At 41.4% G+C, this 23,978-nt stretch overlaps 1 protein-coding gene across 8 annotated transcripts in view; it reads left to right on the forward strand.

Moving 5' to 3' along the window:
- Nucleotides 1–21,610, forward strand: part of LOC108507803 (core histone macro-H2A.1) — a 42,646-nt gene extending 21,036 nt beyond the window's left edge. The window contains exons 4-11 of one of the 8 annotated variants that reach the window (XR_001878270.1): nucleotides 246–443; nucleotides 2,245–2,355; nucleotides 7,605–7,704; nucleotides 9,146–9,236; nucleotides 12,435–12,536; nucleotides 13,010–13,099; nucleotides 16,281–16,455; nucleotides 20,852–21,610. Coding sequence is in view for 4 of the 8 variants with exons in the window: in XM_017836072.1 (XP_017691561.1) it covers nucleotides 246–443; nucleotides 2,245–2,355; nucleotides 7,605–7,704; nucleotides 13,010–13,099; nucleotides 16,281–16,455; nucleotides 20,852–21,017 (840 nt within the window). In the remaining 4 variants the exon portion in view is untranslated. The remainder of the gene's footprint in view (nucleotides 1–245; nucleotides 444–2,244; nucleotides 2,356–7,604; nucleotides 7,705–9,145; nucleotides 9,237–12,434; nucleotides 12,537–13,009; nucleotides 13,100–16,280; nucleotides 16,456–20,851) is intronic. The other 7 variants (XR_001878269.1, XR_001878268.1, XM_017836072.1 and 4 more) reach the window with 7 other exon arrangements.
- The last annotated feature ends 2,368 nt before the right edge of the window (nucleotides 21,611–23,978 follow it).

Genomic DNA, 23,978 nt, shown 5'->3' on the forward strand with positions numbered 1-23,978 from the left:
TGTGAGCCCTGGAGATGCTGACAGTGCCAAGCATGTGTTGCAAGAAGAACACACATTCCTTTTCGAGTTAAAATCTCCTACATGGTCAGCTTCCTTTCATACATTTCATGTCTCTCTTCTTCAAGGGTAAATGTGTTGAGAAACTCAGGGCAACGTACAAAGCTTGCAGTAAATTGCCATTTTCTATTTATTGGTGAGTAAACGCTGGAATTTGTCTTCTACAACTTTCTTTTATTTTTTATTAGCTATTGAAAGGGGTCACCATAGCCAGTGGTGGAGTGTTACCCAATATTCACCCAGAGCTGTTGGCAAAGAAGAGAGGATCAAAAGGAAAACTGGAAGCCATCATCACTCCACCTCCAGCAAAGAAGGCAAAGTCTCCCTCACAGAAAAAAACTGTATCAAAGAAAACAGGCGGCAAGAAAGGAGCGAGGAAATCCAAGGTAGAGTAATGTGTTTATTTTAAACCCAACGAGCTTGCAAACAGTAGCTGCAGGGAGCTCCACTCAGGGGCAGCTTTCTGTGCCATGTGTTGTTAACAACAGTGATTTCAGTCACAACAACCAAAGGAAGGGGGAGTCTGAAAACCCTCAGAGGTCACTCGAGTCTGCAGGACAGGGAGGTGAGCCATAAATACTCTGTAAGGAACATTCTTAGTGGGCACAGGCTGGAGGCACCAGGAGATAGAAGAGGAAAGTGTCTGGGGGCTGTGCTGGTCACCCCTTACAGGTTTCAGTTTGTAGGAGTAAGGAATCTTTGCACATGTGTAGCCAAGGATGGCTTTTTCTTTTGCAAAACAACTACTGTCAAGCAATAAGTTATGAAAGTAGGAAGAAAAGGACAGGAATTCCTCATGAAGTGGACAAGGAATGTCAAAATTGCCTCTGGGTGAAACAAAGCTTCTTTATTCATTGTGTGTGTCTCTGTTACTGTTTACTTGGTCACTCTGCTGATTTTTTTTGGTATTTTTGAGCTGTTGAATTGTTTTCTCCTCCAGAACACCTAGTAGTTGACATTTCAAGTGCAATGCTTCCAATAACCATGCACTAATAATTTCCCTAAATCTGGAATTTTTTTCCCCCTGCTTGATTACAAAAGCAGGAAGTCTGTTGTGGGGTTCTGTTTTTCTTCCACACAATAAACTGTATTGTCTGCTTACTATATTGGTATTTGGCTAACAGCAAACTCTTGGGGAATTGAAATAGGACCCATGAAATTCTAATTTTCAAAACATTTGTGTAAAGGAAAGCATGGTTACAGCTTCTAAAAGCACCAATATACCCTTGCATCAAAGTCATTTCAGTTGTTCACCCTCGGATTTAGTTTATATAACTACAAACTAAACTTTGCAAAGGGATAATAGGGAGACAGTGGCTTGCTTAATACTTAAGGTGTGCTTTTTAGCTTCAACATAGATATTGCTGAGGCACCAAATATTTATATGAAACCCTAAGTAGTAATTTTATTGAAAATATGAAATTATTTTTGGCACCAATTGAGTTTTTGACCACATCAGTCAGTTCACTGTCTTCATGAAATGCCTTTTTCAAAATGTTCCTAATTCTCATTTTTGTTCATTCCTGAGAGCTGTTATTGCCCTGCAGTGAATGCAGAGTTGAAAAAGGGAATGGTGGTTGAGGGAAACTCCTTCTCTCGCAACAGTTTTACTGGAGATAAAAGTGGGTGGTGATGTTAAATAAGACAGAAAATTTTTCAGCCCATTTCCTGCTACCAGGCAGGTAGAAAGTAGGTGTATTCTTCTGACTCTATCTCTGAGGACACATTACAAAGGAGCATTTCTAAAAATAAGTTTGTGAAACCTGGGAGCACCTCCCTTCACAAAGAAAATTTGTTCTCCAACAAGTCACTTTTTACCTTAAAATGAACGTCTGCCCACACGTGCAGATACACTATCTTTGTCCACACAAGCCATCAGAAAGCTGTTAATATTTTGGGGCTGTTTATGTGTTTTCCTGCAGCATTTAAGACAACTCCCATCTCAAGTGTGCCCTGTCATGGGCAGGAAAAGGCACCTGTGGATCTGCAGGTGCCGAGGTCGTTATTCCTGTTGATCCCTTCACTGTTATCAGTCACTTTGGTTGGACTGGAGGATAAAATCCAACCCCGGTGTTTGCACAGGCATTTTATTGCCTGCTAAGCATTTAGTGCATGTCATGTATCTTAGTGTCATTAAACTGGTTTTCTCAGAGCCTTCAGTTAACTAATTAACTGTATTTTTGGAAGAAGAAGCAGGGAGAAGTGAGCAAATCAGCCAGTGCTGACAGTACAACAGAGGGAACTCCTGCAGATGGTTTCACAGTCCTGTCCACCAAAAGCCTGTTTCTTGGCCAGAAGGTATGATCCTGCATTTTTACAAATGAATACCTATTTTTCCATGCTGCTTAGGGAATACCCCCCTCCTGCCACCCCCCTTTCCATAAAACATCCAGGTACAATGGACATTTCCCCACTGAGCACTTGAGGAAGTGTATGATATTAGCTTTTTAAATTTCAAACAACAAACTTCTAGAACATTTTAAAAATACATAAAAAATTTTTTCATGTGGCTACATAATTAAATACTTAATTAGAAGGAAAGCCTGTGTGCTTGTAATCTATCTCACCTTATTGATAAACAGCATAATTGTTACAGCTCAGCATCTGCCAAAGAGGAGATTATTATAAGAATAATATGTATTTTTTCCAATGGGCAGCCCACTTCATTGCTGATGTAAATGATTTACAGGTTTTTATCAAAACCTATTTTAGACATTTCTTCATCATAGTGGTTTTATGTTATGTTCTGTTTTGTGGTTTACAGACTGTGTAATAATGAATGATGCTTTTTTTGAAAAGCTAGAAGTCAACAATCCTTTTTTTCCCTGTGAATATGCTTTGGGACGTGGGATGGTTTAAAACAAATACATATCTGCTTAAAGAGAGGATCCATTTAAAGAGACAATTCATTAAATCAATTTGGTTTTTTATCCTGAAACCTGCCTTTAGTTCATGATACAAAATTTTTTGTTAAGTAAAGCTGCATCTTTCTTCTGTCATTCAGTAATCAGATCATTGTGTTGTAAGCCATAAAAGATGAGCCATTGTCCATTGTGGAATGTAACTCCTCTGACTCATTTTTATTTCATACTGAGGTTGTTCTCCATTTACCCTGCCACAGTTTGTTTGCCAAGTTTAACATGCATGAGAGTAACATTTTTTTTGCAAGACTTCTGATTTTCCACATTTAATTTTACAACTGGAGCTAAATTGCTGGGTTGGTAGGGTTTTTTTATTTTACTCCTAGTAGGGGGGTGGTTCTTTAAAAACATTTCGATGGCTAATTTAGAACCTAAAATTTATAGTCCACGTTAGTGTTTCAAGAAAGCAACATCAGACTTCTGGAGCTGATTTTGAGCTCCTTTTAGTTACCAGAGGGAACCTGGGATAAGACCTGGTGTTGTGTTCAGCAAAGTGACCCAGCGAATCAGTGAGGCTTCGCTGCTGGGCTCAGTGGAAGAGAATCCTCAACTCCAGCAGTGCTTGAAGCTGTGCTGAGCAAAACCAGTGTCTGTTTTAGAGCTTCCCAGGGAGTGCCTTGTACTGGGAAATGGACTTCCTGGCTTTCTCATTCCTTTGGGAGTGCATTCCCTGGTGTGACATGTCCATCCCTGCACTGGGTGGTTGTCACTTAGCCCTGCATGTGAGAGAGGCCAGCTGTCAGCCTTTTGTTGTAACACATCATGGAAAGAAAAATGAAAGGAAAATGAAAACCTGTTTGTCTCCTGTGAGGGAACACTCCAAATCAAAGGGATCATGTTCTGAGTGTTAGAGAAGGCATTTGAAGAATTGCTGCTGAGATCAATCAAGCAGGATCTTTCAAACCTCCTGTGACATCCTTGAACACCTCTCCAACATCTCTGTGGTTTGCAAAACCATTATCTGCTAGGTCAGAAAATCATTTGCTAGATGGCAGAGGGGGAAGAAAATAATCTTGGCTTTGGTATCACACCATTCCTAAGTGTTTAATGGGAAAAATCTTAGTCTTGGCTCCATGTTTGCAGAAGGGAAGGGATTTATTTGCAAGAGCAACTCTTCATCCTTCTAATATCCCCAGATTTACATAGCTAAAAAACCAAATGAGAATGTTGCAAACCTGGGTATTGTTCAGTTTTTAAAATTCCTGTTATTGCATTAAATCTTTAGGTAACTGCTGACACTCAGATAGAAATTCTTAGAGGTCAGGAAATGGCCAAGAACCCTTCAGTTATACCTGTACAAGTGTCTTAGTGCTACATTAATTAAATATTAAAATCTAGTTAATATGTAAATGACTGCACATGCTACAAGTGCCATCCCAATGGAAATGTGGTATTGTGCACATTAAGTAGTTTGTTTTTCCTGAGAGGATTGGAGGCAGAGTTGTGAGACCTCAAGCCTGAGCATTAGGGTTTGGACTTTGCAAGAGACCTCAGCCTGTGGTCCTCAACAGGCATCTTCAGTTTTCAGTATGAAACTCATACCAGAAAAACTTCCAAGACTTTTAAGGTAATTTTATCTGAAATAAAAAATGCAAGGCTTGGCTCAGAAAATACCCACAGATGTGCTAAATGCCACCTGCATTTCATCCAACTAACATTTAATTGAAATGTTACCTAAAGTTCTGTCCATTCTTTGTTGCACATGTATATGCAAATTGTGCCTATTTATATTTGTAAAGTAGCCCTTTAGGGGATCACTTCTCCTGCCTAATACATGCTTCATGTTGTTTGGTAGTGAAATTAAGCAATTACTCATTGGAGGATTTAATTCTGATTAATTTTTGAGTTGTATTCTGGCACTTGGATGTCTAACAGTGCATTGAGCACTAAATGCAGAATTTAGTAAAATAATACTTAGCTGCCAACTCATGCTATCGGTGATGGGCAGCTTTTTAAGCATCTTGTTGTTGCTGTTAAATTGAAAGTTTAATTACCAGCTGTTTATGATGTAAATCCCATATATGGGTGGGCTCAGGGTTAGATTTAAGGTCCAAAACCAAAATGTTCTACAGCTAATAGACCTGGGGCAAAAACCTGTAGAACTCAGAATTAGGGGTGAAAGAGGAACATCTATAGAATGAACAAAATATGCTTAGGAGCAGACTAAAATCTCCACAAAACAGTCTTTTGGTGTGTGCATGTGTTTTGTTGTTGTTTTGGGTTTTTTAATTTTAAAATTCATAAAGTTTCTTTAACATTTTTGGTTTGATTTGATTTGACTTTTTTTTTTTTTAAACAGCAGTTGCTTGTAGTCAAACTCAAGACTCAAACTCAAGTATGAATAACTTGCCACGTGTGAAGTATTAAGGGATTCCAAGCTATTTGGAAAGGAAGCTTTCTTAGATTTTATTACAAATTCCCAAACAGACCCATACTTAAAACACTGAATTACACTCATTTTTAGTCAAAATCACCCTATTTTGAGGGAACATAGTTTACTCAAGCAACATATGCAAATGATATTACATTGCAGGCTTTTAAAAAGAGAAAGAAGGTCAATTCATGGAATCACATGAATGAAATGGAAATATTTTTTTCATAAAACCTAAATACGTGGATGGTGGCCTCCTTAAATCACCCATTCACTTGTATGGGTTTCATGGATTGGCTTATATTCCCTGTTAATAAATTAACATACACAAAGAGATGGTTTGAAGAGTTAAGTTTACAGAACGTGGATTACAAACCAAGAGAAAAAATTGAGTTACTGATGAGATAAAGTGCCATACCTGAAGGTGTATGTTATGTTTCATAGGTTGAGGGCTTTGGATTAGAAGGAAAGCCTGGCTTAACTGCAGCTGGTTTCAAGACTTGTATAAACAAATGAGAACTTTCTCTTCCATAGTTGCTTTCTGTATCACCTAATCAGCCCCTGAAACAATTATTTTAAATACCTGTAGAGACAAGCATAGACCATGCTGTAATTAATATGTTTCCTCAGATGAAAGAGTCTGGAAATTTTTTAAACTTTTAAAGTATTTTAAGTTTCAAATAATCAACTTAGTACATGTGAAATCAGACTACCCAACAGGAGCTACAAAGCAGTGTCACAACCTGCTCTAACCCTGCAATTCTGACCTTTGCCAAGTTTGGCATTCCCAGCAGGTTGCCCAAATTATGGAGTTGTTTCTGTAGTGTGGGTCACATCCTATGGTGAGACACCCAAACTATCAGCAGCAGGCAATCTGTACTATCACTTTTCACCCCTGAGCACTACTGAAAAAAACATCCTTACTGGAATGGCATGACAGGATCCTTTTGTCACCGTGGCTGGTCTGAGTTTTCCCACTGACTTCTAATTTCATAGAATAGTTTGTAAGTCTTGCTCAAAATATATTACCAGAAGTTAAAGTCTGCACTTCCTCATATTAGTTCCATGAATTCTTTCTAGTCTTTTAAGAACATGTAGTGCAGATGTGAAATTATCTCTAGATCTCTGTGCCACCTCCCTCAGTTTACTGTGTGCCCGTGAGAAATCCTCCTGATTTTGTAACAAGAAAGGAATAGGAATCCACGGGTGCAGTGAGAGGAGTTAATGGGCATTAACGGGTGGAGTTAAAATCTCTGTTTTCCTAAGGGACAGAAGCAAATAAAATAAAACCTAGAAGCAATAAGCACATAGCATTATGTGCCTGCTTATGGTACCTCACTAGGCACTCAACAAAGGCTGCAGAACTGTAATGAGAACTGAAATGCTGCAATACAGAATGTGCTGACCACTGATAAGGAAAGAAAAAGAATCCCATCCCCTTGTTGGGATGGAGGAATCACTGGAGACAAGTGTGTGCTTCCTCAGAGATAGGCTCGTGTGTGCTGGCTTAAGGAAGGAGGAGCAGCAGCTTTGATCCCAGTTCAGTCTGAATGGTCTCAGCACGTTCCTGTAATTAATGCTTAAGGAATGCTTAGGGTGTCCTTCATCTCTACTTGGAGGAGAAACAAAATCCTTCTTTTAATGCCAGAATTAGAATCACGGAATGGTTTGGGTTGGAAGGAACCTTAAAGAACATCTCGTTCCAACCCTCCCCTGCCACGGGCAGGGACACCTTCCACCAGCCTGGGTTGCTCCAAGCCCCGTCCAGTCTGGCCTTGGACACTTCCAGGGATCCAGGGGCAGCCACAGCTTCTGTGGGCAACCTGTGCCAGGGCCTCCCCACCCTCACAGGGAAGAATTACTTCCCAATATAAAATCTTAACCTTCCCTCCTTCAGCATGAGGCCATTCCCCCTTGTCCTGTCACTCCATGCCCTCGTGCAAAGTGCCTTTCCAGCCTTGTTGTAAACCCCCTTTAGGTCGCAGATAATAATAAAAATCCCAAGCAGTGATCAGCACAGAACCACAACAGAGCTCACTAGTAGGTACATTCCTGTCCTCCCTGTGTGAACAGCGTTTGAGTCTTGCGTTTGAGTTTTCTGGGGACAATAACCCTCTTTTACAACCTGCCTTTTATTTTGCATATTTGTTTGCAGTGATGCTATCTCCATCTGTGTTGCAAAGCTCACTTTTCTGCAGCTTCTCTGTGATTTCCCAGCTGTCCTGTTATTTCCCACCTCATGCTTTTCTTTTCAGCTGAACCTTATTCACAGTGAAATCAGTAATTTAGCCGGCTTCGAGGTGGAGGCCATTATCAATCCTACCAATGCTGACATTGACCTTAAAGATGACCTAGGTAAATGGGGCATGGGTTGACACAACTAACGGTCACATGGAAATTATGGAACCCAGAATTTACCCTCTAGGCCTTCAAAACCTTTAGGAAGAGCAGAAATTCAAATCTTGCTTTGTTGAAGAAATATATTCAAAATACTCGTCACCGAATTCGAACACTCGCAGCTGTTGCTTGTCTTCAAGCTGATTTCAGTTCAAACCAAAAATTTAAATTCTTTTCCATAATGATCATATGTGACTGTTAGCTATTTTGGGGGGTTTCTTATTTGGATACTTTGAGGACTAAAATACTTTTTTGTCAGGTTGTTTTCAAAATAAGCAGTTTCTCCATTCTACCTGCAATCTCAGGGGTTTTTTCTCATACTTAGAGTAGGCTTAAAATTTTTAAAAGGAATTATTAAATAATTAACTGTCCCCAAATCTTTCCTGCCTCGATTTCATATTTAATTTAATCAAATCGTGTTTCCTTTATGCTTCAGTTACTCCCTGTCACTCAGGTTCAGCTGAAAATAAATACTGATATACCAGCAGTGAACTGCTGTAGATGGTGAATTGCTTTTAAAGCTTCTGTCTTGTTCCAGATTGAAAAGAAATCAAAAAATTCCTTCTTCAGCAAAAGAAAAGTTACCTTTCAAGCATTATGTACTGCATTCCCTTCTCATTTGAATATTGAATATTCTTATTTGATTATGCTCTTGTCTTGTTTTTTAAACTTCCTTAATGGAATACAACCCATAATTCTACTACTGCTGCATTTCCTGTGGGAATGTACAAAAGTAACTTAGCAAGAAAAAAGATTTAAGAAGGCTAATTTTTAAACCAGCCTTTCTCAGAAATATGTGTATCTTTACAAGTGTCTCAGCCATTCCAACATATAATTAGAAAGTATGCCTTACCTTTAAACTGTAACAACAATCCCTTGTATTTTTAAAGCACATTCAGTACAACCCTTGCTGCAAATACAAGGTTTCCTCTGTGTGAAGGAGACTGGCATTTTTAGAATTTGAAGATTAGTACCTGTCAGCTTATTGATGCTGACAAAATGGAGAAACTAATTATTTTGTTTGGCTTGATGATCCTGAATTTCTTTTTTTAAACAGATTCCGTATTTTAATGTCATGCTCTGTGGGGAACTGGTTGTTCTAGGTTTCTGCAAAGTGCAATGGGGCATTAGCTGATTTTAAAACTTTGGAAAATGATCTCATGTGATTGCTCTGACTTTGTCATTTTAACATTTATTTGATCATGTCATACTCAATATTCCTCCTCCTGTTCCCTACACCCCTTTCTCTACACACACCTGCACACACAACTCAGCATTTTGGCGCAAGGTTTGGAGATGTGAAGGTAGGAAAATATGGACGTTGGTACATGTGTAAATGTAGAGCCTGTGCTGGGTCTCTGTCCAACGTGGTTGATATCCATCTGTTTACCTGTTGTAGTTGCAAGTTGTACAGGCTGACATTGCCACGATCGACAGTGATGCTGTCGTTCACCCGACAAACTCTGACTTCTACACCGGTGGTGAAGTAGGTAATGGCAAGTTCAGCGCTGCCGAGTTTGTATGTGTGTGCATGGTCGATCAGCAGCCACAAGCTTGGTGTAGCTATGCAGATCTGCATTCATTTCTCACTTCCAGCAGTCCTGACTGATCAGAGAAAGAAAGCAGGGATTGCAAACCCAGTAGGCATTTCTGGCTTTTATCACCGAATCAGGGCAACACCAGAACGCGCCGCCAAAATTGGAAGTGCGGGAACGGTTCGTTCAATGCGGGCACGTGAGCAGGGCACAGGAATCACCACGGGGTTGGCCTGACACGTTCAATGCCTGGGCTGAACGTGGTTTGGTCTTTAGATACCAGTTCCAGTGCACCCTCTCCGTGCCAGATGTTCACATCTGGATTCACATGCTGGATCTAGCCGATGACCGATGACCTTCCCAGCCCTGCTCAATGGTCCACAAGCCCGCAGTGGTGTGACACGTTTTTCAGGTGGTCAGTCATCTAAGCCACACTGCTGAGAGAAGGCACGATAGAAAACAGGACAGACCTCTTAATTCAGCCATCATAACTGTCCCCTGAGTAACTCCTCTAAGTGGTACCCTCTCTGCTTACAGCGTTCTGAAGGATTTGGTAGAAGGGTAGCAATGCTTTCACTGAACTGCCTTGGTAACTTGAGAAGGCAAGTGACAGTTTGGGCTGGATGCAGAAGTTGTTAAAATCGAGTGAGCTGATCCCAGCCTCTGTTCTGCATCTCATCTTGAACTCCCCATCACCATGTGAACGGGCTCCCTGCACACCCAAGGCCCTGGTTCAGTACTGGCTTGGGGGGACACGTGTCCTGCTGCAGTGCTGGCACGTCCTACACCCCCTGCTTTTCCTGAAGGAGCTGCTTCCTGAGTAACACACAGAGAAAAGTAGCTCTGGATGGCCCGTTGAGCAGGAGCACTGTGGCTTAGCTGGCTAAATAATATGTAGAGACATTAAAATAAAAGTGTTAAATAGCCTGTAACTGAAGAATATGCTTGCAAAGTCTGTCAGACCCATTTAGCCAATGTGCCTGTCTCCTCCCCTGTGACAGGGAAGTGCTTTGCTACCCTGCAAAGAAAATTGTCTCTCGAAGCTGGACTGCTCATTCCTTAGTGTAGGTTCCTGTTGCCTCTGACTGCTGTAAGAAAGAATAGAAGTGCACAAATGCTTAGCTTCCAATGATTAACTTTTACCCATCTAAATTTATTTTTTTTTATTATTTTTGTTGGTTTTTTTCCCTAACAATTTAAATGTACTGGGGGCTTATCCTGAGAATTTTAGAGCCTAAATTTCTGCTAACGCTGTTTTCCACACTGATACCAATGCCTGCTTGGAAAGCATGAGATAATGATCTTGTTCTCATGGGAGTGACACATATTTATGCCTGTGAGCAAATAAGCTACTAACCTTGAAGCTGTGAAGCAAGACTTCCATCAAGAAACTTGCTAATGTAGTGGAAAATGGTTAAATACAGTCTGTCCTTTCCCAGATTAAGCTAATTTACAACATAGATCTCAAGTATGATTTCAATATAAACCCTCACTATTAATCAGAAGAAGAGCATAATTGAGGAGTAAATGCAGAATATCTCACTGATTCATACTTTTGCTCTTCTTTGTACCAGATCTCCAAGAAGAGAGCTCAGTGAAATAAACTGACATGGTTGTTCATTGCTTTTAATTATAAATTAATTCCCAGTAGAAGGGAAAAAGCTGATCCTTCTGGATTGAATTAAACCAAACTAGGCTAAATTCCATTAAATGTACAACAGCTTTGCAATGGCAAAGAAATGACCTACTTAATAGATCTTTGCTGTTCTTAGGTTCTGCACAAGGCTTAATTATGTTTCCCCTTGAAACAAGAGAAATTAAGGATTATGAATGTCATGGGGTTTAGGACTGATCAGAGTTCATGGACTCAGGGAGAATATAACTGGAATATATATAAAAATATCAATGGGAATGATATGGAAATACATACAGCAAGAATGGAACTAGAATGGAAGACTGCTTTGTTGCCTCCCCATCCCTTCTCCAGCAGAGGGATTTTACAAGGCCCTGGGCTCAGCCACGTGTCCTGGAAGGGCTCAGCAAAGGGCATGGGGGGTCTGTCTCTGCCTTTGAGGTTCCAGGGGGCTTCCAACCCCTCAGTGCTGCTGTGGGTCTCCTTTCCCAGCCCTCTCCTAAGACCCCTTGCTGCTACAAGTAAAGCCATTATTGTCTCCTCTAAGAGATTTTAAGATGGTCCTTCCACTCTCTTGCGCTGAGATTGGTGACTTTAAGTCTCAGAAAATTCCTAGAGAGGAGTTGGGCTGAATAAGTAGAAGTACTTTGGCTGAAGTGTTTTTATAAAAGAGCTTAAATGAGCACAAAGAGCAAACTACTCTCTGACCTACACAGTCTGACCTTGCAATCCAGCTTTTGGCAAACCCTGTGTTGAACTGATGACGAAAAAGCCAAAGAAAAGGCATAAGTTTTGTAATTGTCCTCAGCTTTTGTGCCCCAAAAGCAATAAACTCCAACTGGAAAAATAGAGGCAGGGTCACTGAGTCAGTTTTTGAATGGAAAAGAAACGCATTGTTTTCAACTTTTCATCTTCAGTTTGGAAGAAATTTAGCAGAACAAAAAGCATCTTAGTTCTTAGAGCCATAACCCAATTTAGTAACCTGAACCTTGGAGGAGGGGCTCTGCTTCCTTGAGCATACAGTATGTGCACTTCCATCAGAAAATGCATTTTTTTCTTTCTTCATCAGTGAAAGTAAGGGGTGTCACCAAATAAATGTCTAGATCTTTAGAGATCCTAGTTGGGAATTTTTGGAAATCAGTTTTCAAAGCAATATCTCAAATCAGAGCCTTTATGATATCACTGCTTGTACTTATCTACCTTTATAATTAATATGCACAGTGCAAAATTATGTGGGATGCTTATGTAGTTAGGAAAATGCTTTCTTGGGCTGTTTTTGTTTGAGGTTTTTTTTTTAATATTAATATTTAAAACTAGAGCTGCAAAATAAGATCTAAACCATTTAGTGATGGACTGCCTTTGTAAAGAGCGTACCTTTGGGTTGCCCTGAAACACTGCACAGCTCTTCTCCTCCCAGAATGACTTTGTCCAGCTCCTTAGCTGTAGTTAGAGAAGTTCATTGGAGGAATATGTTCCTTAGAGATTCTCCTTATTTCTGAGGCTCTTCCTCTTGGTTAAAGGTGGCTCAACAAGCTGGGCAGTTACCAAGTAAAGCAGCCCGCTGCACTCACGAGACTGTTTCATTCCTGGGGCCACCTGTTGGGGTCAGGGACCAAGATCAGGTGAGTCTCAAATTCTTATTGTGGCAAATGGCTCTTTAAAACAATTTGTAAGAGAAGAGGGGAAATGAATCCTAGGTGAAGGAGTTATGAACCTTCAACCACTCTTGAGCTAGCACATTCTTCTGGAACGTTGCACACTGAGAGATGCTCGTGATAAGGAAGGAGGTAGGGATGTCATGTCCGATGTCTTGACAGTAAAATCAAGTCTGAGAATGTTTGCAAGGGATACCAGGGTGAGGTTTTTGGGTTGTTAGGGTTGTCTTTTTGGTTTTTTCTTTCTGTTGTTGTTGTTGTTGTTTTTAATGATTAGCTAATTCTCAAGTCCCAAAAGGTTTAGATCTTACTTTGCAGTCCCCCAAAAAAAACCAACATTTGGGCAGAAAACTCTAGAGCGATGTAATAAAAATTAATGATGAGTCACATGTCTGTGGAAAGCTGAGATGAGAGGAGTAAACTATCAATTCTCTGTCCAGGGAGCACTTTGGAAAAGAAAGGCGGGAAGGAATTTGTGGAAGCTGTCATTGAGCTCCGCAAAAAGAACGGGCCCTTGGACATTGCTGGAGGTGAGGCTGCGATCCGGGAACCCAAACCTGAACCCAAACCCATCCCAAACCTGAACCCAAACCCAACCCAAACCTGAACCCAAACCCATCCCAAACCTGAACCCAAACCCAACCCAAACCTGAACCCAAATCCAACCCAAACCTGAACCTAGACCTGAACCCAAACCCATCCCAAACCCAAACCTTCACCACCTTGGCTCACACAGCCAAGCTCCTTCTACACCAGCCCTGGAGCTCCTGCTGTCTGAGGCAGCTTTTATGGGTTCCATGGTATTTGTATTCTCCATATACACACGTTGCATCATAAATAACCTTTACCAGGGCATGTGGGCAGTGGGGCAGTGATGTAATGCTGCACGTAAAAGCTGTTCACAGGGATGTGCACACACAATGAATGTTGCTCATTAAGGGCACAGTTTAGAAAAGCAATTAATGAGATGCTTATTTTTGAGCCCAACTCTGTTAAACATCTGCTTTGCTGAAATGCTGCTGACTTTCACTGAACTTAAGCACGTGCTTAAAGTTCAGCATCTGCTTGGGTGCTTGGTTCCATCAGTGCCAAAACCATCACTGTAAAAGCTTACGACTTTTTGATGCCTAGTTATCAAAATTTATGTAATATCGGAGCAAAATCTACTATAGGAGTAATAAAGTTTGATAATGGCAATATATAATTTTACACCATCTGTGAAATTGCTGATCCATGTTGTTCATATAGAAGGCTGATTCTGCCATCTGTGTTTATGCTATAAAAACAAATACAGTGTGTGCAGTTTTGTAAACGTATCCTAACTACAGCCGAAGGGGAGATGTAAGAATTCAGCTCTGACAGGAAAAATTACAACTGTTTACTTCTGCTGCTTAATACTTTGGGGTTTTTTTTCCCTTGCTTTTTAAAAATTTTAATAAGTTTTTCTTGGAATTTTTATTCTGCAAAAATATGTAGAATTAATTACTCAGGTTTTTTTTTTAACTTCTCTACAATATTTCTCACCAGCCCAGACCAAACTGCTCCAAATGGGTGGCAAGTTGGAAAGCAAAGTTTGTTTTTCTCAGGCATCAGTGCATCCCTGAGATCTGGGGGCTGCTTTTCCAGTCTTACCCCAGGGAGCTCTGTGTTGCACTGGGAGAAACTGGCTGTGAGGGATTTGTTGGAGGGCTCTAGAGCAGAATTGATGCACATCAGTTTCTCAATCCTGTGGTTATCCAGTTTTCAGATTTCTCAGTTATAGGGGTTTTCCTTTAACCTGCCAATAACCAGGATCCCTACCTGGTAACTAGCACAGAATGTGTCCATGGCTCACTTTCTGTTTCCTACTTCTCCTTCCAGAGCATTTGCATTTGAAGTAAGGGACAGCTGCTCCTGGTAATGAACAGTTGTCCTCATCAGAATCCTAATGACTTAATTAATGACTACCCTAGAAAACAATCCCTGAGAAATATTAAAGCTGGTGATGTGTATCAATACAGCATTCTATTCTTTTGGGATGAAGATGATAGCCACATTTCACATCTGACTAGAGATATGTCAGCTGCTTTTAATAGATTTTTCTTGGATTTATGATGTATTCTGAATCTGCCAACACTTTAGTTGCACATTATGACAAATTAACATTGCCTAACACTGAGGCTATTCAACATGTTGGGACTCTGCAAACCCATAAGAACATAAATGCTTGTGCTTCCATTGTCCTTCAGAATGTTCTGGTTAACCCCTGGTCAGGATGCCATATGACAAAGTCTATTTTCTCTTTCCTGCAGCAGCCATGGGATAGTATCCATATGTGGTGATCGTGTGCCAAGAGTTATTTCTACTATACTTAAATAACAAAATGCCTCATAAACATTCCAGAATGGAGTGGAGGCTTTCAGACCTTTGCAAAGCTGATTTTTTAATTTTTTTTTTTTTTAAGACTTACTGGTATTTTTATTATAGTTTTTTGAAGACATAAGCTGCCATTTTCTACCTACCCTTTTGTGGGGTATTTTAGGGGCTGACTCTTGGTGAAGGTTCCCTGTGTGCTCGTGTGAGATGTCAGCTGGATGTTTTTCTGCCCTCAGCTTGCCATTAGGGTGGTTTTCTCCTTCCTCCCCCCCCCACCTTTTTGTTTTTTGACAAACCAAAGCTACAACTTTTTGTTTGCAACCAACCACAGCCCTGTGAGTTCGGAAATGGCAGAGATCCTCCTCCCCTGGTTTCTGGCAGGCAGAGCACAGCCTGTTGTTGCTCTGTGGTGGGAAGTGGTGAACCCAGAGCGTGTTCTCCTGCAGGGAAGGCAGAGAATCCCTGGCTGTCGAAGGTTCTGCTCCATCTTCTTGGGCCCTGCATGTCCATAGTAGTGTTGTGGTGCTAAGATACAATTAGCATGGTAAAAATTCTTCATTTCGTGGCACACAGAAGGCCTGGCCTGTTGGTACATAAACAGTGTGAATCAAACATTGCAAATCTGTGTGTCCCCTCCAACAGTCTGTCAAGAATGTGATGAAAGAGAGAAACCACAAAACTAAACCCAGCTGTGTTCAAGTGGTCTTAGATGACCCCTAGACAAAAAAAAAGTTCAGATAAGGCCAGGCCCAAAGTCTTGAAATCACACAAAATGTCTTCATTACAGTTGCTCAGAAACAAAGGTGGAAATAAAGCCAAAATCTTTATTTCCAGCCTTCCTTAGGGGTTTGCAGAGCACTGATAGCTCTGATCTGCTCCAGTTTGGGCTGTGGTGTGATCAGAAGTGAGCTGAACAATCTGTGCATTTACCAGGAGTAGCTGAAGGTCACCCAAGTCATAACTCCACGTGTCTGTCCACCATCCTGATACTTCCTGGGGTAAACCAAACCAAAGCAAGTTCATCCCTTGACCAGGTTAACATTCTGCCCTTTTCCTTAGACAATCCCCAGTATAAATGTGTTTCCTTTGATGGCAGCCATGAATTCTTGATCTCTCTAAAATAAGCTCTATCATAGCTATGATTCATAAATTATCACAGCAAAGTGCAGCTGGAAATGGAAAATACAAAGTCTCTGTCCTCATGTTGTATTTTAAGGCTGTGTGATTTGTAATCCAAACCATTCCCAGGGGCTGAGGGAATGCCTGTTGATTGTTTGCTATTTTAATCACACGTGCACTCCTTTAATGCTGAGGAGAGGAAAGCAATTTTCACGTTTCACTTTCGGTTCTCCCCAGCTGTTGTCAGTGCTGGCCATGGACTGCCTGCAAAATTTGTGATCCACTGTAACAGCCCTGGTTGGGGCTCAGACAAATGTGAGGAGCTGCTGGAAAAGACAGTGAAGAACTGCCTGGCCCTGGCTGATGAAAAGAAGCTGAAATCTATTGCTTTCCCTTCCATTGGCAGTGGCAGGTAAGGCTCTTGGGGCCAAAGAGGTCACATTTCCTAAGTGCCATCTCATGGTCCAGTCCCTTCCCATGTACAAAACCTGTTGTTACAATGCTGACTCTTTTCTTCTTTAAATCAGTTCCCTAAAAGAAGTGTTTCTTCTCTTGTGGGGCCTGCAGTGTTCACCTGAGTGATTCTGCCCTGCAGAATCTTAAAGCGTGCAAATAGGATAAAGAGCATAAAACAAAATTTCAGGAGAATATTAAAAGACTCTCTTCAGACTGTCGATTTCTTCATATAAATTGAAGATTTTGTGGAGGAGAACATGAAGAAAAAGGGGTCTATTTTGCCTAGTTTTAGTGCATAATTAAACTTCCTGCACTTTATGGCTCAGGATGGCCAAAGACATGGCTTAGTGTTTGTTTAAGCAGCAAACTTGAAGTGCTTTGATTCTTAGGATTTGCAGAGTCACTTGAAGCTTTCACCCAGAATCCGTAAGCTGAATTCCATGCAGTTTACATCATGGGACTATTTCAGTTAAAATAAAAAAAAAAAGACCTTAAAAACCTTTGCCAAGGTCTTTGAAAGCCAAAGCCTAAAGTTCAAGTCCTCTGGCTTTGTACAGGGTGCTCGGTGCCTTTGAAAGTTGGATTGTGTTCTTAAGAGTCTGAGACTGCACCTTTAATGTGAGGCTCTTGGGTTTGGGGTGCAGGGGGAGGCTTGGAACTCTTGGCCCTCAGTGATGGCTCCGTGTGAAGAGCAAGGGCCCAGTGTAGGCTGAATTACACAGTTGTGTCTCTAACCCTGAACAACTGCCCCTCTTGAATGTGCCATGAAAGAAGTTGGCTGATGTACAGCAAGAATATTCTTCCCATTGTGCTGTGTTGCAACAGTAGATGAATTCCTGCATATTCTGAGGGCTAGAGCAGAAATCAGTATTTGAGCTTTTGGGTGAATGACAATGAAGAAATAGAAGTTTCATTAAGATAATAGATTTAAGCAGCTTGCATCAGACAAATCTCCAGCTAAGGTTCATTTACATGGGTGTCATTTTAAGGAGATAACTTGTGGAGAAATATAGCAGAGGGTTCATAGTAAGCTGGTGAATTAGCTGTCAGGGTCACAGGCTGGTCAGGACACAGGGAAGCTCTGAATCACTCTTTGGGAGAAACTCCCTCCAGGGACTGCAGTGGAACTGTGGAATTGGTTATGTAAAAGTGGAACTGTGGAAAGTATCTTCTACAGAGCCCTTTCTTCCCTGGATAGCTCCCAGCAAGGAACCATTCCCAGCCCTTGTTGTGAAGTAGATGATTGGTACTGGAAGATGATGAAACCCTGAATAAAATGAGCAGATTCCCATTCTGTTATGAAATCTGGGTACTGACAGGCAGGATCTGTGGTGAGCTCTCAGCCTGGTTTGTGCACGTCATTCTCACTGGAGCCAGTTGAAGTGGTGCTTTTAAAAGATGGAGAGGAATCAAAAGGCCTTGAGTAATAAATGATGGTATGTATTTTCCCTTCTTTCTCTTAATTAGAGATACTCAAGCATAAATTAATTTTGGAGGGAGCAGACTATATTCTGACAATACTCTCTACTTGTTTTTATGAAGTCTAAAGCATTTAAAAAAATAAAAGTAAAGCTTTAAAAGATAGCAAATGCCAAAAGACACCACATGTATGCAGCTGTTCTAGTACAGACATCTGTCAAGCAGACATCACCCAATAAACCCACATAAACAGTTTCATTCTCTTTTATAGTTGAGGAATGGGATTACATGAGGGCAGTTCAAATAAATCACAGGGGGAAATAAAACAGCATTCACTGGGCCAGATGCTCAGCTACAGCCAACTCGTGGAAAGCACAACTTGGGTGCTGTTCAGAGGTAGCCTGGAGTTCAGTCTGGTTGGGCCATCAGGAGAAAAGGGAAAGGAGAGTTAGGGATTGAACATGAAATCATCCTTGGGGTAGGGATTTCATTCTGAGGCTCTGACTTTGATCTGAATCGACACTGGTTTGGCTGAAGTCTCAAACTGCCTTTTCACAGGAGTTTAACTCAGACCAGTAGATCGATGCAAGAGGCTTCTGCTGCTTGCAGCCCACACGTGGCCATCAGGCCAGCACCTTTCTGCTGATTTTTCTATCCTATTTCTTTTGGGAAAAGGGGTCCTGAGCAATGTACTGTCATCAGCTTCCCGGGAACGTGCCTTCCTTTCACCAGGCTGCTCTTCTTTCATGTGCCCTGTTGTGACCACCCTGCCAGAACACTCAGAAGTTTTGTGACTTCAGAGTTCCCCAAGAATGATTCAGGAACAGTGATGCAGCATCACAGTCTCTGTTCAGGAGCAAAACCCCTAAAGATCTCTTCAGTCTATGCCAGGATTTCTATGCATTGATAAGTGACCTGCAAGTGCTCAGGTGTGGAGGCTGCTGAGTCTGATTCTTTGCCTCTGTGTAAGCTGACAGCAGGAAGCAGCTCCTGTGTCAGAACTGCTCTCAGCTGATTAACTTATCACACAGCTGATTCTCCCTGACCAGCTCATTTGACTCTGGAAGAATACAAGGTTTTTTTCACTTCTTCTTCAACAGAAGAAAAAAAATGGGGCATTTTCAGAAAAGAGAAAACAGCGTGAGCTATTGCATGCCATCATTTTTGAAATACCACAAGCATTATCTTCAGGCAGCCTGTATAATATCACATTACAGGCAGGACTGGCACAGAATTGCTCTCAGAGAGTATTTGCTGGGAAGGCAGTGTGCAGGAAGTGGGCCATGACACAGGCAGTTGCCCTTCTCATTTTGTGTGTTGTGGCCCAGAATGAGAGGGAGAGTCCAACAGTGCTTCATTATCAGTGTGGTGCTTTGGTGAGCAACTGCTGAGTGATGCTCACCTGTTAGTGCCAGAGGAGAATTTAGCCCAGCTTCTTTGAACTGCTGAGGGAGTTCTGAGGAACTCAGCCATCTGTGTGATCTGTAAATTATTTGCAGTATTAATGGTACACAGTTTATAATGGAAGCATTGACTATCGAACATCTGTAAGCACATGTCAAGGAACCAGGTGCTGTTCAACAGGCTCTCTCAAATTCTTTTTGGGTGCTACTCCTAAGGGTGTTCTTGTCCCCTCACCCTCAGACTGGTTAGTGCAGCACATGTCGCTGGGGCTGGGGGAGGGCTCACACTTTGTCCAGGGCAAACCTCTGGTGGGGGTGAGCAGCACTCAGGTGTAACACAGCAGCAAAGCTCAGGTTACCAGGTGTAATTTCAGCAGTTTACCATGACCTGTAAAACTCACAGTTCAGGTCAGGGCTTTGCTCAGACCATCCTACTTGTACTTGACCTATTTTAAAGATTAGATGGAACTTTCAGGCAAAGGCTGTTAGATGAAAATGTGAAGAAGCTTGTAAGGAGGGTTGCCAGATTAGGTGCTGAGCTTTGAAATTCAGTCATGCAGAGTTTTGGCATCTGAGAAAGCAGCAAGGTTGGTTCTCTGTCTGTGGCTTCTCCAGACGAAGGGGGTAGAGCCTCTTCTTTAGGCATGGCTAGAGAAGCAGGAAAGCCTCTGGTTTCACATCTCTGCAGTTGGTACCAAGCAATGTCTGTCAGTGTGATTTTCCTAGGACTGTACTTGTATTGGAGCAGCCTGTAACTAAACAGGATGTAACTAAACAGGATGTGAGGAGTGTTGGAAGTGTTGCTGAAACGTCCCTGAAGTCTGTCCTCAGACCCGACACAGCAACTTTGGCTTCCCCAGCCCAGTCCAGCCAGACTGACCCTGTCTGGCCAAGGCCCCTGTGACCCAGGAGAGCATTCTCACCATCATCCAGCCTGCTTCCCTTTCCCTCCCACATTTGAAATGATAACAGGGTAACCAGTGCTGTTTCTCACCCCCAAACTAGCAGAACTCATTCTCTCTTCCTTTTCAACCTGCAGCAAGGCCGTACAAGTAACTTTTACAATCTTGTGCTTAATTAACCATTAACAATGGTAAGAACATTTTGTACTTTGAGTCTTTCCATGTTTCATTTTCTATGTCAAGTTGTCTGTCCCTTTTTATTTATTGGTTGCTTTACTTTCAGGACAGGTTTAACTCTGCAGCTCCAACATCTGCACTGCTTTCCTGAACACGTCAGGCTCTTGTTTTACTTGTCTGTTAAATGAGAATAATTGACCCATCAGGTTCAACCCATTAATGTGGGTGTATTTTGGGAATGTGTTTCTTCTGTTTGAACATTTTAAGCCTTGCCTAAACAAACAAGTTTATAGGTTCTAATTCAGCCTGTAAACACTGGCTTTGCAGCTTTATTCACCACAAGGTCTTAGAGAAAAGCCGGAGCCTTAAAGGTTAAACCACCAAAGGCTGGTTCAGCAAGTCTTGATTTTCTTTCTTTCTTTTTATTTTTTTTTTTAATCTCTCCTTCTAGAAACGGCTTCCCAAAGCAAACAGCTGCTCAGCTGATCCTGAAAGCCATCTCCAGCTACTTTGTGTCCACAATGTCCTCTTCAATCAAGACCGTGTACTTCGTGCTCTTCGACAGCGAGAGTATAGGGATCTACGTGCAGGAAATGGCCAAACTAGATGCCAACTAAGCCCCAAAAGCTGCAGTACCAGCCCCCTCCTCCACCCTCCTCCTCCCCAGATCCTTAACTCATTGTGAAGAAGCAGAGCATCCCTTATTTTAAATTTTGCTCATCTAGGGGGAATAAAGGTGGGGGGTTTTTGTTGTTTTGTTTTGGGAATATTTTTTTTTTGTTTGTTTGTCTGTTTGTTTTGTTTTTACTTTCTAAACTGTTTTATGTTGGCACTGATAGTTGGCATTACTGCTGTTAATGCACTGTACCCCAGGCATCGTCTGAATTTAGTGTAATCTAGGAGATTTTATAGTTTTATTTTAATGAAGTATGGATCAAGCAGGAAGCTGTTATAGGAGTATGTAGTCTTTTACTTGTGAAAGAAACAGGCCAACCCTATTTTGTAACTGTGTTGTGGTGCTTTATCAATACATCGAGTGGCGTTCCTTTCATTTTTTAAAAGAACAGATGCTATAAACCTAATTTGTGTTTGTTTATTGTCTTAATGATGAATCTGGAAGAGAAAAAAAAATACAGAAACCCTGTTGTCCTTAATTATATTTACAATTTTGAAACTGTGTGAATTGATTTAGTAAAATGTTTGAACTGTTGCTCTTGCTGTACTTGGATTAATTTTTCCCCGAAGGCTTCGTTTTCTAAGTAAGTTCTGAAAAGTTACCTATGAGAGGGATGAGAGCAGATCACAAACAGTGACCTGGAAATTTGGAGATGCTGAGCCTCTTCCCTGTGCTGGCTGCATTTGTGTGTGCCCAGTGACACTCAAACAGCTGCGTTTTTTCCACAGAGTGTTCCGACTTCCCCAGTTATTGCTTCAGATCCTCCTGTTCAGAATGTGCCCTAATTGCCTGTTCACTCTGGGAGGTTGAAGCCTTTTAGATCAAGCAAGGCCTAGGATTTTTTTGAACTGGTTCCAGTCATTTAATATTGGCCTGTTTGAAGCCATTTCGTGTTTCTTCCAAATATTTATGAGCCCTGTTTGTATTGGTGGCCACATCCTTTGCACAGCTGAAATCCATACCAACATAAACCTTTATGGAAGCCACTTGGGTTTGTGCTTTGAGAAAAAAAGAGGTTCCTCTTTTAAAAGCTAGTGCATGTGGATGCTGCTCTGAGGGAGGCAGCTCTTCCTTTGAAATTTTAACTGCTTTCTAGGTAGTGGACATACATTTTCCATCTCTGCTGAAAACTTCATTTGCTGATTAAAGAGTATTTCACACCCACTCTGGGTTGATCCAGAGCAATGAGTGGAGCAAATCTGACTGACTTTTCAGTAAGCTCAGGAATACCAAGTATTGAAAATGTGTAGCTTGAACTCCTGCAATAGTTTGGATTTTTTGTGTAGAAATCCAAGTACTTGGAACCTTCAGGTGTAGAGGAGCAACAGCACCAAACACAGAAGCCAAAATTTAAAATATAAAATTAGAGTGTAATTCTAAATATATACCCAAAGTTAAAAGGAGCAAAGCGTAAATTAATTTTGTGCCTCAATACATAAAGTATTTGACCAGAATATGGGCTCAAACTTCAAATTTTTTTCACGGCCAAAATGCATTTGGTGCATTCCTCAAAGACAGCAGCTCAAGGGGCAGTAAATGCAATAAGGTGCAGTACTTCAGTATTTAATTGTGAAGCATCTGTTACTGCAGTTGCACTGATCCTTGGAGTTAAAGAAAACTGAACCTGCACTTTCCCCAAATTTCACTAGATGTCACTAAAAGGATTGGAAAACAGGAAAAATCCCGGGTGAGCAGCTACCTGAGGAAACACTTGGTGTGAGAAGGGCCCTAATTTTTTTCAGCACAGGGGGATTTTTAGCCCAGAAGGAAAGTGCACATCAAACACTGTACATACTGCAGTTTTCTGATCTCTCTGCACTGTAGAATTTACTATACTGTATAAATTCTTACTTTTTTAAAGTCTCAAAATATTAATGTCAACAGGAGAAGTGTTTTTCCACAGGTATTTTCTAGGTAGTTAAAAGTACAGCCTCCAATGGCATTAAGCAGATCTCTTGCACTGTAACACTGTGCTGGGAGGGCCAACTTTTGTCTTTCAGCTAGAAAATCCCAAAGCAAACTATTGTAATTCAAATCACATGGACTTGCTTCTTCTGGCCTCACATCTCATCTGCTTGTTCAGCTGCTGCTCCATAAATAGCTCAGCTGGTTTCCTTGGGATCCCCTGTGATGGGCCATTTTATTTGCTGGGATTCTGGTCCTTTTGTGAGAAAATACAACCCCAAAATGTTGTTTGCAGTGTCAGAACTGGTCTCACGAGGGGCATCACCTTCTTTACAAACACCAGAGCATCCTTTTCCTCCTTACTCATCCCAGAGCCCTGTGTGTGTTCAGAGCATGCTGTGATGCTGCTGCTCTCCCACCAGCCAGAGATCCCAGAAAAAGCTTGAGCTCAGGTAGCCCAAGTAGATTATGGCATCTAGTCAAGAACCTAAAAAGTAACATATCAGGTTACACAACATAACATGAAAAACAAGAGAAATTCCTGCTAACTTGTGTGCTGTGGGACAACATTACTTTGGGAATCTCCCTGGCATTTTGCTTGTTAGAGCCAAACATGCAAGCTCCACTTGTGAAAAAAAAAATACTGATCCCATTTTGGGAAGGCCACAGATGGAAAAATCTGGGTGAGGTGCCTTTACAGCTGCTTCTCTTACTGCTAAGTCCATTCTGGATCTTACCTGAACACAACAGGTAAAAACAGATGTTGTCCCCTTAACTTTTTTTGGTGCTTTCAGAGTTTAAAAGCATTTTGTGGCCAGTAGCATTTTCAATTCACTGTTTCAAATCCTGCTCTGCACTACTTTCCAGCCTCTGACCCCATGACTTTTTCCACAACAGAAAATTCACTGTAATACCAGCCTTAAGATGCACCAAATCACAGAACTTCACGAGTTCCCTCTGATTTTACAGCCCTCCATCCTCCTGGAGCTTTCCCCAC

The sequence above is a fragment of the Lepidothrix coronata genome, unplaced genomic scaffold, assembly GCF_001604755.1.
Source record: "Lepidothrix coronata isolate B3197 unplaced genomic scaffold, Lepidothrix_coronata-1.0 Scaffold269, whole genome shotgun sequence".
NCBI classification, from domain to species: domain Eukaryota; kingdom Metazoa; phylum Chordata; class Aves; order Passeriformes; family Pipridae; genus Lepidothrix; species Lepidothrix coronata.